Raw genomic sequence first — 15610 nt, forward strand, 5'->3', positions numbered from 1 at the left:
AAATAACCACACAAACATGGGTTTCGCGTAAGCGTAAGATAAACCGAAACGCGAGCTAAAATGAAAATAATAATCTCCAGACCCGAGTGCCACGATCGAGGGGGTAAGATCCAGAATGGATCACAGTCTCTATCCTTGTTTCTTCTGCCTCAGATCTTCAGTTCCCTCCCTTCCACGACACATTCCGGCCATTATTTTATAGGATGTCCCTAGACATGGAAAATAAAATATTGTCAATGTCGCAAAACCGCGGCCACTACAGGGCAACTGGGTTTCCGCGAGATCTACTCAAGGGAAGACAGCTGAAGACCAATATGAGTGACTACAACCACTAGTTAATTCGGACAACCACAAAGTGCTAAAAGAAGAATCTAAGAACGAGCGAACTTGACTAGAAATTTACATTCGAAGTATAAATAAATAAATTAATTAACCGTATTCTAAATATGCTAATTTGACTTAGTATTGCGAAACAAATATTGAACCTAAGTTCAGCAAAAATCATGAAGAAGATGAAGCTATGCTCGGAGATATAATAATGGAAAAATGAGCTCACTCTCAAAGGAAATAAATAGAATATAAAGAGAAATAGAACCGATAAAGAAGAAAACGAAGAGAAACAAAGAAATGAGCCTACGTCCAACCAAAAAGTAACAAAAATTAACCAACGCTCAAGAAACTAAACGAAAAAGAGCTTACGCTCAACAAAACAAAAACAAATGAGTCTACGCTCACCAAATGCAAAAAATAGACTTTCCCAGCAGATATTTGAGGATATTCCCTTCCCGAAACCATCCCCAGATCTCCCGAAAAATTCATGGATGGTCAACATGCCATCCCCACCACAATTCTTGAGGTGTACTCTGTAGGAGAAACACTGAACGAATCGTTCCCCGTTGTAGACTGGGGGGATAAATAAGCAAAACTAAAAGAAAAAGAAAAACCAGAATATCGACCCTTCTTTGTCTGGAATCCGTGAACGAAATGAGAATGCACCATTGGGGACACCGGATCCAGAACCAAGCTGCGATCCCCATTATCCAACCAAATGCTACACGATCATCCGTTACTTCCTTTCTACAAAGAGAGAAGATGAAAACGAAATTCGCTGTTTGAACTCGGAGAATTGGCCGGAGACGAAGTGTTGGGGACAACCAGGCACAGCCTTACGCTTCATACCTCTGTTTTCAACCAAATATTCACCACCAATCAACATCCTTTCCCCAACAACGAAGAAAAGACGTCTCTTCAATCCCCATGAGTATCGAAACGCGAACTTTTTTTTATCCTATGTATAATATCAGAAGCGAAAAAAAGCGAATATTGGGGACAGTCACGCACAGCCTCACGCTACGTACCTCCGTTTCCAACCTAATACGCGTTTTTACTGCTTCCTCAACCCGACACAGAGGTAAAAGCGTTATATTTTCCACCTTTCTTTCTTGCTTGGATTCGGAAAGCTAATCGCATGCAAAGTATTGGAGACGACCGGGTATAGCATGTCGCTACACTCCCACATTTTCAACCTAATACAAACAGATCATCAGGTTCTTTCTCGTCACAAGGGAGAGAGGATCATTAACCGCGCGTCGAAATCATTCACATAAAGGCAAAAAGAGACAGTTCTCAAAAGCCCGGACGACACAACCTTTCAACCTCCAGTCAACAAGGACCGCATTCCAGATACTTATGAGACCTAAAGCCTCCAAAACCCCACACAAAACGAAGATCAGGGCAAGACTTTCTACGGGGCATGGGCACATCTCCACCGATACCTGAGAGGCTTCCCTAGTGAGGTCTACACCTTACCCTTTGAAACAAAACGCAGCACACTCATCAGAATGACTCTACTTTCGTGGTATACTATAAGGAAAGGATAGGAACACTCTAATCTACAAGGTGGGATGAGAAAATAAGGCTTAGGAGAGTAGGAAAATTAGGCTTAGGAACACTTGCTTCTGGGGAAAAAGGCGTGAAACCAAATACTTGAAGGATGAAGGCAATTGTACGTGGAGCCTAGCCGGGAACAATGTTGAGAATCTATTGGTCCTCTATCTGACACAACAAAAGGAAGTTGTGAGTCGGAATAGGCTATCTTCCATGGATTCAGGAAACTTTAATTAAAATATTTTAGGCCTGAATCTAGGAAACGTTAGGCCCCTCGTTGGGCGCTATTAGGGGATTGCGATGGTCAAACGACCATCCTGAGTGTCCGAAGACGACCTAGAGCCGCAAATCTCCAGACACGAGTGCCGCGATCGAAAAGGAAAGATTCACGACGGATCACAGCCTCAATCCTTGGTTCTTCTGCCGGCCTTTGAGGTTCCCTCCCTTCCTTGACACCCTCCGGTCATTATTGTGGAGGATGTCCCTAGACAAGGCAAAGAAAATGTTGTCACTGTCGCAAATCCGCGGTCACTACAAATCATGCAGACAGAACTTTACAGGGTACGGATTTATTGTGGACTTGTCTCCTACGGTACTTTGTTGAAAACAAATAATAATGATTCGCTCCTGACAATTACAACATTTAATTTTTTACCTGTCACAGTCCTAATATATTAACACATATCTGCTACAATTTCAACTTATTAAAAACTACACTGATTCAAACGCTAACCCGAATTCTACCGATGCCGCATGTAGTAATCAATGACTGTTGAAAATGCTGCAAAACCTGCCGCTCCAAGGATTCCTGCTTTCACCCCAGCCCTCAGACCTATCAGGCCACCAGTTATTCCTCCAGCATATGTACCATTCTTCCAATCTGACTCTCCCCGACTCTAAATCGTTCAGAGATTTAAGATTTTAGGAGCTAAAAATTTAATTTAATTTATAATTCTACTTACAGTCTCGATTGCACATTCAACCGCCGAGAACACGGCACCAATAAGAGCAAAATTTTTCGCGTACGAATGAGTTGTTGCTCGCATTTCTCTGAAAATTTCACGAGCTGTTTGTTGTTTTTCTGGCATGCCTGGTGTAGCGATGTTTGGATTAACTGACGAACTGAAAAGACCAATAGCAGCTCCCAAACCGTAACCTAGGATGAGAGAAAAAGAGAAGTGCGGTCATTTGTTTTCTTTTACTTTATTAAGAAATTTTCAGGGACAAAATCTCATGTTTATTTCACATCTCTGTTCGTTTCAAAGATGATTTTAATCAATATTCAAAAGGAAAAAGATGCGGTTGAAATATAATTGCTTCAATGCTTTGTGAGTCAAATAGTTTGTATGGATTTGGATATGATCGCTGAAATGACCTTTTCGATCTACCACAATGAGTAAACATAGAGCGCCTGAGATGCATTTCCATAAGTTTCACGAAAAGATACAGATGGGCGCTTAAAGTTTGGCATTTAAACCGCCCACTGTAATATTACCGTGCATATATTTTTCCTATGAATTAAGAATTGCCCACTTTCATTTCTACGCTGCTGGGTTTAGGATCGTGATCAAATCGTGAAAAAAATTCAAAAAAACCGCATCTTGGATTGATTAAGCTAGAACATCACCTCATGAATTTATGAGTCCTTCTTACTGTTCAACCTACGAGGTTTGCGATTGGATATTATATTCATCAATTTCTCACTCGAAGGATCTCCATCTCTGCTCTCCATTTCTAAAAAGGGACTCTGCCATTCACCATTTTCTATAGTGTGATAACAATGTAAATTTCTCTCGAGATGCTTTCGCAACTACATTCTTCAACAACCAGATTAATTGAAATCTAGAATGTTCTTTTCCAAAGATCACCCTCAGTTGTTATACATTTTCCACCACCGCTTTATTTGTCTTAAATTTTCGCCCCCTTAGAGGAATTTTACTTCGGGAAACCGTGAGAAGAATTGCACGGGGCCAGGTCCAGACAATAGGGTGGAGGGTACATTTTTTGATGCCATATATCGGATTGTCATGATGCGGTCAAATTTCGTTTATGTTCCTTTGCGGCCGTTTTATCTTGTCAGTTCGGACTGTTCAGGCGGCCGATGATTGATTGAAAAACGATTCGACTATCCGACCAGCCAAAAAGGCAAATCAGTAGGTTTGTGCGTTGATGCGCATTTCCAACAATCACCCCACAGGCCTTTTTAGGCTCGTCACCCTGCTTCTGACTGCCGTGGACAGCAGATGTTTCTTTCCCTTGCCTACCTAGGGAAAGTTCTCACCGCTGCTATCAACCGCCAGCTTTTAGGAGCAGAGATTTATATTGGCGCTGTTGTCAACCAAGTTTTAGGCACTATGCGACGAAAAATTTTCAAAATTAAGTTTCCTTTTGTTTCATAAATTAAGAAAACGCTTTTTAACAATTCCAGGTATAGCGAAAACGGCCCTAAGCGCCGCAAAACCACCAGCGATGGCCAGTATATTAACAACGTTTCCGAGGATGACGTGGAACCGGAGTTACCCATGCCATCCGTTGACAATGACTTCGAAAAACAGCTACAAATACCTACAGAAGCTAGAGCGCTCCACGAAATGCAAGCAAAGTACGATGATGTGCTGCGGAAAAATGATAACCAGCCTACTCAAATCGAACTGCTGACGAAAACGATAAGCGAACTTAGGGACACAGTGAAATCCCTGCAATGTATGCTCGCGACAGTTTTACTCGCTATGAACGTGAGCCAAAAGAGGGACTCGAAGGAGAAGATGTGCCTTGGGGTCATCGAAGAGGAGCAGCAAGAAAACCCTTTCAACTTTGTTTGTTGGCGGAAAAAGCCCAAAAAGCAACCGTTGAGTGCTAAAATTGTGTCAGTGACTCCTCTGCTAGTGTCTTAAAGCGCAAAAAGGAGAAAATTCCCCCAATTACGGTTACTGAAATCCCTTAAGGGCAAAGGCGACCCTAAAAGCACGAGGGGTGATAGAACCCTTATTTTTCTGCCATTTTGTGCCACCGCTCAATTGTTAATCGACACTCTGAAGGCAGGCTTCTTCTGAATTTCGGAGATTCACCTTAAAAGCAGACATAATGTAAACCTCACCGAATTTAACGATAACATTTTAGGCACTGCCCTCCTAGTCCGGACTTTTTTTTAGGAAGTGGCCATCGAGAACCAATGAACTTCTTCCGCTGTGGCGGCAATAGTTTAAACTACCGATGGTAGAAGGATCCTGGTACTCCAATCTCCAGTTAACGCCAAAAAACCAACTTCTCGGGGGCGATTTCAACTCAAGGCACCACTCCTGGGATGACAAGGCAGTCAATATAAATGGGCAAACTCTCCTAAAATGGATCCACGACCCTTTTTCGCTCACCAGTATTGAGATGGTTTTGCCAGATACACCAACAAGACCGAGTAGCCAGTTTATCTCCGACTACTTTCTGCTGTCTAACGAAACCAAACAAAGTTTTTAGGTGAAATCCTGTAAAAAATTACCGAGCATGTCCGACCATTTGCAGTTAAACACCAACTCTCCTCGTCTTGTCAACTGCAAAAGCGAATCCTAACGGATACCAGATCCTTCGCTCGCACAATTTGAGACAAATTCAAATCAAACGTAGCGCCTAATCTGAGTTTGAGAAATCCCCTTATAATCTAAAACTTGTTAGATAAAGAAATCGACAAAGCAATAATTGTGGCCACCGACACCATTAACACTGCTAGACGCAGAAATACCAATAAAAGTCGACGAGTTCGAATATAATACTCTACCCCAGGATATCATGTTACACGTGAAAGTCAGACTAATATAGCGCAAGAACCTCAAGCGTCCTCCTGCTTTTCGACAGGATAGACTTTGCGGTACGCATGATCGGTTCTGGCAGGAAAATTTTGGTGTGTCTAGCAGCATTTAGGCTCTGTCACCTCTCATTGTGGGAAGTTTGCTCCCAGTTTTTGAAAACAGCCTTAGCTAATCCTACTGATAATCCAATTGCTGGGTGCGGTCCCGGCATGGGGGAGATTGGCCCCTCTTTCACTAAAGCATTCAGATACCCAGAATAGTTCCACCGTATTGAACCTAGAGATAAAGTTCAAACGATTTCTGCATTCCTGGACGATTTTCGAGGTGATCAAAGGACTACCCGACGCCCTCAATGCAGCTTGACTATCACTGCAGATTGCGATACGCCTGCCCTTCAACTGCTCGTTAATCACTCAGTTTGCTGCCCTTAGAATTGCATAAACTTCGGCTTGAAAACCTGTTGCATATTGTCCCAAAGGAAAAGCCCACTTCTCGTTTTTATTCGAGAGATAAACTCCGGCTCCCGAAGCCTGTTCTGTTTTTGCGCCATCGGTGTAGAAGACTTCTGTATATCCCGCCACGCATTCCTCCGGGACTTCCCAGTTCTCTCTACCCTTCAGGGTAACTTCATACCTTCTACCAAACAGATTTGTGGGGACACGAGAATCGGAAGGCATCGTAAGACCATGTCTGAGGCACCAATTTTGTATCAAATCAACAGCACGTTGTATATTTCTACATACCATTCCAAGATCCCGATCAACAGCAAGCACAGCCACGTCAACAGCGTAAGCTTGAGCGTGTATTGGCGAAAGCACACCTCCTTAGGGGCAGCCTTTCGTTGCTTCTACTGTTAGATAGCGATCGACATCCACCTCAGCGCACAGCTGTCTCGGCGCAGCATAGCATAGATTCATTTAAATAAAGCATCCACAACACTATGCGCTCTGTCGGCATCGCAAAGTTTTTGAAAAGGCACACAATCAAACGCCCCTTCAATGTCAACGAACACTCCCATCGCGTACTCACCATTCAAAGTTGCCTCCTCTATTTTTGTAACCAATGAATGACGAGCAGGCTCACAGGACTTTCCACGTTGGTAAGCATGTTGGTTTTCATTAAGTGGATGCAACCTAAGTGCGGTCCCATGAATAGACAGCACCTACTTTGAACAGAGCTTTCGCATACCCAAACATTCATGCACGATATGTCCAACACAGCCAAAGAGAGAGAAAGAACACAATACAGCGTGAACCTCCAATCAGATGAAATTATCGCACTTGGCAGCTCAAGAGATTGAGTGCCGAAGAAAACTCAAAATTGCCTTCAAGAACAGAACTATCGTTCCCTTTCCTGAATATTAACACATTTACCGGCCGGCCGCTCAGCAGCCGATTCTCCGTGGCGCCGGCTCTGCTTCAGTTTAGATTGTCGGACGCATGTTCAGACAAAATTGTTCCTTTTTTTTTTATATGATAATTAGAGTTAACAGAATAAACTACGGTTGCTATATTGAGCTTGCCATCTGATGTAATGAAAGTCCTTGGGGTTTAACGTGAGTACCTGCCGTGAAGGCTTAATCCCACGGTCCTCTTCGGAAACGGATTGATTTTGGGACTACAATCAGAGCCCCGCCATGCAAGCACAGCGGTCCTGGTTTATACTGAGTGCAGGCTCAGCATTCATACCAGTGGATGCGAGGCCTATCTAGCACCTCTGCCGCAACTAAGGGGTAGGGCACCCGAGTTGTACAGTGCAACTCCACGCTTGAACACCGAGGAGCTCTGCCCGCGATGTAGGCGTAACCACAACCACCATGAAACTCCCACTAGGGGCCCAACCGCAAATAACCGGGCCGAGAGCACATCCTCCAGGATTTCTCCTGGAGCATATGCTCTCAGAGGACCATCCCAGTTCCCATGGTTCCGGATAACCTCCGATGAGGCTTCGTGACAGAGCCACTTCAGATGAGTCCCTTGCAGACTCGGGTCTGATTGTCCTCCTCGAGTACGTGGGGACGGAACTCCCCAACGGGTTAACTGGACCATCTGATATAATGTTAGATCATTGTAATGATTCGGAACACACAGCCAGTGTAGTTAAGGAATGGGTTCTAAAGGTCAAAAAGATCTGATAGAACTCTTGCGGGCATGGATACGTATGAATGAGGATGGTCGAGCCCGGGAAGTCTATAAGGGCAATATCTATGGAAGAAAAAGAAGACAAGGCAGACCCTGCCTGAGATGGAGCGATGGCGTAGGTCAGGACACCAGACAGCTTTTAAGGATATCGAATTGATGGACCTCGGTGCAAAGCCGGGATGTCTGGAGTTCCTTATTAAGGCAGGTCTAGACTGTATACCTGTTCTTGCGCCGTTGATGATGATAATGTAAATTTATTGGGAGTCCAGCAAAAACAATGGCTAATAAGCACGACAAAACAAGTTACATACCTAGTACACACGCCATTACAGATTTAAATACACAACTCTCCATGGCAGCTTCTATCATCTTCTCTTCATTCGTTTTTATTTTAACAGGTCCTATATTCCTTGGAACTATGATGTTCTCCCGGTATCTGAAAGAATTCCATTTTCGTTTAAGGTTAGTTCCGACACTCCAAAACTATAAAACCTTTGGAAGTTGCCAATGTAATGTTTTGCCAGTTCATCCAGCTCCTCATTTTCAAAGAATGCCCGACGGCGTTCATCAGTTTTCCGCGTTGGTGGCGTTGGAAACAGAGACATTTTAATACAGAATCAAAACTGACAACAACTCCGAACACCACTAGCAGCCAAAAGTTATTTGATAGAAAATGTGATGGTCAACAGCTGATCGGGAGGAGAAGATGTTATGGTGGTGAGAAACTAGCAGCAAGAAAACTCACCGCACTTATGGCGGAAGTGACGAATTGATAATGGACGGTAATGGTGCGAGTCGTCTAAGTAGAATTCATCATATTACGTTGTTGTTATATTAATCGACCAACTAAGTAGATTAAACCTTTTGACCGTTTTAAAGGGGACACATCCTGCAGAAAACTATAAAAAACTAGAAAAAGAAAATTGCTAAAAATGATGGATATTTTGAGTACATGCACAGTAGTACAGAATACAGAGAAAGTTGTGTTTGCCAAACATTTGTAATAGCCACTCGGTTAAAATAGATACATATTAAGGGAGTCATCCCGTGTGAAGCTCGTTTTTTTGCCTTTTTAAGGTTTTTTGTAAACACAAAACCTTATTGAAATCAGTTTACTATCTGTCTGTCTTTTTTTTTTGTTTTTTGAGGAGGTCTGGACACACCAGCGTGTGGGATTTTTACCCACTAAAACATTAAAACCACCCCCGACTCCCTCCCTGCCCCGCGGAACCACCATAAGGTATTACATCATGGGGCGGAGTCAGCTCACTCTAGCTTAATCCCATTTCTTCTATACGCGGCGCACGTGACCGCGCTTTTCTCCTTTCCCCTGCCTTTCGCAATTTATCTTGAATAGATGCGACCATGGAGTTGACCGCATCCCAATTCTCTTGATGTGCTAGCATTTTCGGCACCAGATTTTCTGGTACCAGCACCTCTCCTAAAGTCTCCTCTAGATTCCTCCTTTCTTCCACAAATCTCGGACAGTGGAAGAATACATGCTCTGGGTCCTCTGGAACTCCATCACAATTTGGACAGTCGGGTGAGGTCTCCCATTTAAACCTGTGAAGGTATTGAAGATATCCTCCATGTCCCGTGAGAAACTGGGTGAGATTATAATTAATCTCACCGTGTCGTCTCTCCAACCACTCCTTGATGGCAGGAATGAGCCTGTGAGTCCACCGACCCTTTCCCGAGCGTTCCCACCGCTCTTGCCATCTATTTATGAATTGAAGTAATAAAAACTTGTTGTTTCTTTTTCAAGTAAAACTTGTTTGCACTGATGAAGGGAACAAGTGGTTCCCGAAATATTGGTATTTGCAAGAATAAATACCCACACCAACGAAAAAGAAACAACAAGTTTTTATTACTTCAATTAATTAATCGTTGGAAACACCGCATAATTTCACTCTGATCTATTTATGGATCTCTCCCTCTCAGCCTTCTTCGTCTGCGATAAGGGAGAGATTGGCTTCGCATGGCATATATTCGCCATCTCATCTGCCAAGATGTCAATCGGCATCATTCCAGAGATGACGAATGCTGCATCATCTGAGACAGTCCTGAAGGCAGAGCGTACCCTCAGAGCTGTCCTCCTGTAGACTGCATTCAGTTTGCTAGTGTTAACGCTCCAAACTGGGGTCGCATAGAGCATGATTGAGGTCATCACCCTGGCTATAAGCTACCTAGAGGTATGCCTTGGCCCTCCCACGTTCGGCATCATCCTCGCCAGGGCCATACTAGCAGTGGATGATTTATCACAAACATACTGTACGTGCTGCTTATAGCTGAGCTTCCTGTCTATCACCACCCCCAAGTATTTGATGGTCGGCTTGGAAGTGATGATATGATTCCCGATTCTAACACAGGCGTAATTTCTCTTCCGGCGCTTCGTGATGAGGACCGCTTCTGTTTTTTCCTCCGCAAGCGTCAAACCAGAGCTCTCCAACCAGCATTTGACAGCACTGATTGCCTCACTTGAGTATAACTCAGCATCTTCAAGATACTTTGCGACAACAACCAGTGCTATGTCGTCAGCGTAACCCACCACTGTGGCTCCCTCCGGAAGGGGAAGATTAAGAACATCGTTGTACATGATATTCCACAGTAGTGGGCCCAATACGGAGCCCCGTCATCAGTGTCATACCAGAGCCTCCTTTCAGTTAAGTAACTATCGACGATAGCAGCGAGATAGACGGGACTACCAACCTTCGCTAGGGATTTGCGTATTAGATTCCAATTGGCCGAATTGAATGCATTTTTCACGTCCAGGGTTACTACCACGCAATATTTGCTGGTAGTACCCTTTCCGTGAATTGCATCTTCCGCCAAGTCAGTAACCAATTTGATGCATCAATGGTTGATCTGGCTTTTCGGAACCCATACTGCCGATCTGAAAGGTCGCCTTGGCTCTCAACAACCGGGAGTAATCTATTATAGATTACCCGCTCCAACATTTTCCCCACCGTGTCCAAAAGACATATGGGTCGGTATGACGATGGTTCACCTGGAGGTTTACCAGGCTTAGGCAGAAGTTCCAACTTCTGTCGCTTCCAAGCCGCCGGATATATCTGTCTGTCTGTCTGTCTGTCTGTCCGTCACATGCATTTTTCTCGGAGACGGTTATGGCGATTGACACCAAATTTGGTAGAAAGGTGGGAACTGTGAACGCTCACGCGTACAGTGAATTACATCCTTTTACGTAGAATTTAAGGGGGGTCTCCATACATGCAAAAGGGGGGTGTACAATTTTTTTTCATCAAATATAGTGATGTGGGGTATCAAATTAGTACTTTTCAAAACCGATCTTAGTTTTGACATTCGTTGGAATGGTGGGGAGCGCGGGGGGTTGAAAGTGATCACTTTTTTAAGGGGGCCATTCTCAGAAACTACCAAACCGAAAAATCTGAAAAAAATCAGGGGGCTGCCACTATATGGTGCCTAGGCTCCGAAATACTTTCCATGCCGATATCTGTTTAAATAAAGTTAATAATAGTATATTACTACAATTTTTGGTAATTGGTTAGAAACCCTCCTTAAGTTCATCCTAGTACCATTAAATTTTGCAGTGGTATAGGCTATAATAGAGCATGATCTTACCAAGTTTGGTGGAAATTGCACTATTACTAACAAAGTTATAATACCTCAAATTTGTTGCTTCTTTGAAAATTGAAGACTATGAATGTCAATATCACCCGAAAGTGGATACTCTCACATAATATATGGATATATTACGTGCTACGTACTAAGAAATACACAAAACCTTTCGTACCTGAAGCGTACAGCTTCCGGTTTCCCGACTTGTTTTGAAAAATTATTTTGAAGCACTGGATAAAGATAGAGACGTGATTTTTTCACCATATGTTTATTGATATCCCCAGTATATGTGATCACTTTTTCAACATGATATCGTAGCTAGTTTTCGGCATACGTGTCAATTTATGAACCCATCTCCAAAAAAAAGGTGTTTTTCTGCTGCCACGCTGGAGGGCGCTGTGTTCATCTCAGGAAAAAAAGCTAAACGGCATTTTAATGTGGACAATATTCCACGATCCGCAAGCTAGGATAATTAGAAAATATTAAAAGGTAAATTTTTGGTGGACTTTTAAACTTAAAGCTGTCCGGATAGCTGAGTGGTTAGAGCATAAGGCTGTCGTACGGAAGGTCGCGGTTCAAATCTCGCTGGCGGCAGTGGGATTTGTATCGTGATTTGACGTCGGATACCAGTCGACTCAGCTGTGAATGAGTACCTGAGTCAAATCGGGGTAATAATCTCGGGCGAGCGTAATGCTGACCACATTGCCTCCTACAGTGCTCTGTAGTGTACCGTTACGGTCTTGAATGAAGTGCTCTAACACACTTCAAGGCCCTGATCCAATATGGATTGTTGTGCCAACGATTATTATTATTATTATTTAAACTTAAGTTTTTGGATTTTGGTATTTTTTTACGGCTTTTTTTATGAATAAAAAAAAACGACCTGTCCGATTGCAATTATCCTAGTTTGCGGACCGTAGAAATATGTATTAAAGAAGTCGTGAAAATTTCAAGGAATTTGGTTGGATAGATTTTGAGCTATGGTGGCAGCCGATTTTCAAGATGCAGTTTCGAGAAAAACGCATTTGAAAATTTAAATGTGATTATCAACAGTAAAATTTTAACTCACCATTAATCTACTATACCTGGTCCATAGAGAGCAGCCTCCGTTTCTTCAAAAAAGTCTTGTAAGGCCGGTTGTCACTCTCTGGTTTCAATTCTGCCTTTTTTAGCGAGGTCAGTCGATCGTCGTTCGGACCGCCAAATTCGAACTTCATGACGGCGGGCGACATAAACCTGACATATGTGACCAACTTGACATCCCATTGTCATTAGGATTTTGAGAATCCCATTGAATCCTTCGTTGAAAATAATTACAGCCAGAAAAGTGGCTATTTCTTCGACCTTAGCCCCAGAATGAAGATGTTTAGGAGCGAAAGTCCAGATCAATGCATTTAACGACTCATTGTTATTCTGGGTCTCTGCTCCTAAACATCTGTTCAAGAGATCATCATGGTTTGATGACTATTTGAACTTCTTCTGTCAAAGGTGCCTTCTCGTGGTGGAAACTATCCAGTTCTCCTTTAGCTTCCGCTTTGCCCCATTTACACCAACTGTCCTCGGCGCTGCTGGACAATTTTGATGCTGAGGATTTTCGTCTGTAGAACATCTATGAAAAAAAAGTTGCCCAAATTTGCGCAGAAATACCGGAGAAAACTCCAGCAAAATCCAGTATACAATATACAAAACTTGCCGAAATTGGAACATCCATGTTCATGCTTGCTAAAAGTTTCTTTGCTCATGTTGATGCGAAGTCCTTCTTCTTCTCTGATAAGTATCGATTCCCATGAAATACTCGTTTTTTAGTGCGAGCATGACGTTGAACGTTAAAGCGATCTCCCTTCATACGATCCATTTAAAAAAATCACTGAACACAAAAACAGCACAATACTTACAACAAAATATAACTGAGTATAGCTTGAAAGCCTTTCAGTGCTCACTCTAGACTGGATTATCTTTTTTATTCCAAACAGCAAATAAGTTTAAACAATTGATTGGTTTTCCATATTTCCATTTCAATTTCCATATTTTTATATTTATACTTGCGTTCGAATTTATAAGGCTCAGGTAAAAAACTAACAGGTAAAAAAAGATTAGATGCTCTTTCTCATCGAGTACTCTACCCGCGGCTGCAAACTCCTTACCTGTTTAACACTGTAATATCTGAACGACTCAGAATATCGGAAAATCCCTTTGCCCACATATTCTCCACTATATATAAATACAATTCATGCAAAAAAATCGATTTCTCCAACCCGACACACGGGATGACCCACCCCCTTAAGTTACTATCAACTCTTATTCAGTTAGCCTTAAGGAAAAAATTAAGTAGAACAACGTCACAATTTTCAAATAAATGAAATGAAATAACTACCGATCAACTGCACTCGTCTTCCGTGGGTATAAGACCACTTCGCATTCATGGCCAATTTTGCGACCCGGGTATCGTGCAAATTTTCAATTTTCCTCGATTTCAGCCAGACCCTCCAGCGCCAGATTTTCCTCGATATCTCGCGTTTCCCATGTCGTAGAGTAAAAATTCTTGGATTTCCTGAATCTGGGGCGCCTCCCCGTTCGAATGAGGTATCTCGCGTGCGAATCCGACGATTTCGCATTTTTGGCCATTTTTCCGACCCGGGTATCGTGCAAATTTTCAATTTTCCTCGATTTCAGCCAGACCCTCCAGCGCCAGATTTTCCTCGATATCTCGCGTTTCCCATGTCGTAGAGTAAAAATTCTTGGATTTCCTGAATCTGGGGCGCCTCCCCGTTCGAGCGAGATATCTCGCGCGCGAATCCGACGATTTCGCATTTTTGGCCATTTTTCCGACCCGGGTATCGTGCAAATTTTCAATTTTCCTCGATTTCAGCCAGACCCTCCAGCGCCAGATTTTCCTCGATATCTCGCGTTTCCCATGTCGTGGGGCAAAAATTCTTGGATTTCCTGAATTTGGGCGCCTCCTCGTTCGAGCGAGGTATCTCGCGTGCGAATCCGACGATTTCGCATTTTTGGCCATTTTTCCGACCCGGGTATCGTGCAAATTTTCAATTTTCCTCGATTTCAGCCAGACCCTCCAGCGCCAGATTTTCCTCGATATCTCGCGTTCCCCATGTCGTGGGGAAAAAATTCTTGGATTTCCTGAATTTGGGCGCCTCCCCGTTCGAGCGAGGTATCTCGCGTGCGAATCCGACGATTTCGCATTTTTGGCCATTTTTCCGACCCGGGTATCGTGCAAATTTTCAATTTTCCTCGATTTCAGCCAGACCCTCCAGCGCCAGATTTTCCTCGATATCTCGCGTTTCCCATGTCGTGGGGCAAAAATTCTTGGATTTCCTGAATCTGGGGCGCCTCCCCGTTCGAATGAGGTATCTCGCGTGCGAATCCGACGATTTCGCATTTTTGGCCATTTTTCCGACCCGGGTATCGTGCAAATTTTCAATTTTCCTCGATTTCAGCCAGACCCTCCAGCGCCAGATTTTCCTCGATATCTCGCGTTTCCCATGTCGTAGAGTAAAAATTCTTGGATTTCCTGAATCTGGGGCGCCTCCCCGTTCGAATGAGGTATCTCGCGTGCGAATCCGACGATTTCGCATTTTTGGCCATTTTTCCGACCCGGGTATCGTGCAAATTTTCAATTTTCCTCGATTTCAGCCAGACCCTCCAGCGCCAGATTTTCCTCGATATCTCGCGTTTCCCATGTCGTAGAGTAAAAATTCTTGGATTTCCTGAATCTGGGGCGCCTCCCCGTTCGAATGAGGTATCTCGCGTGCGAATCCGACGATTTCGCATTTTTGGCCATTTTTCCGACCCGGGTATCGTGCAAATTTTCAATTTTCCTCGATTTCAGCCAGACCCTCCAGCGCCAGATTTTCCTCGATATCTCGCGTTTCCCATGTCGTAGAGTAAAAATTCTTGGATTTCCTGAATCTGGGGCGCCTCCCCGTTCGAGCGAGATATCTCGCGCGCGAATCCGACGATTTCGCATTTTTGGCCATTTTTCCGACCCGGGGATCGTGCAAATTTTCAATTTTCCTCGATTTCAGCCAGACCCTCCAGCGCCAGATTTTCCTCGATATCTCGCGTTCCCCATGTCGTAGAGTAAAAATTCTTGGATTTCCTGAATCTGGGGCGCCTCCCCGTTCGAACGAGGTATCTCGCGTGCGAATCCGACGATTTCGCATTTTT

General features: G+C 43.5%; 1 protein-coding gene across 1 annotated transcript; it reads right to left on the reverse strand.

Annotated features, from left to right (window-relative positions):
- Positions 1–2507: 2507 nt before the first annotated feature.
- Positions 2508–8505, reverse strand: LOC119654568 (mitochondrial import inner membrane translocase subunit Tim22). Its single transcript, XM_038060018.1, has 4 exons — positions 8321–8505; positions 8140–8264; positions 2850–3043; positions 2508–2783 (listed from the first exon to the last, which is right to left on the reverse strand). The coding sequence occupies exons 1-4, from the start codon at positions 8431–8433 to the stop codon at positions 2628–2630; spliced, it is 588 nt and encodes a 195-aa protein (XP_037915946.1). The 5' UTR covers positions 8434–8505; the 3' UTR covers positions 2508–2627.
- Between the last annotated feature and the right edge of the window lie 7105 nt (positions 8506–15610).

The sequence above is a fragment of the Hermetia illucens genome, chromosome 4 (genome assembly GCF_905115235.1).
Source record: "Hermetia illucens chromosome 4, iHerIll2.2.curated.20191125, whole genome shotgun sequence".
NCBI classification, from domain to species: domain Eukaryota; kingdom Metazoa; phylum Arthropoda; class Insecta; order Diptera; family Stratiomyidae; genus Hermetia; species Hermetia illucens.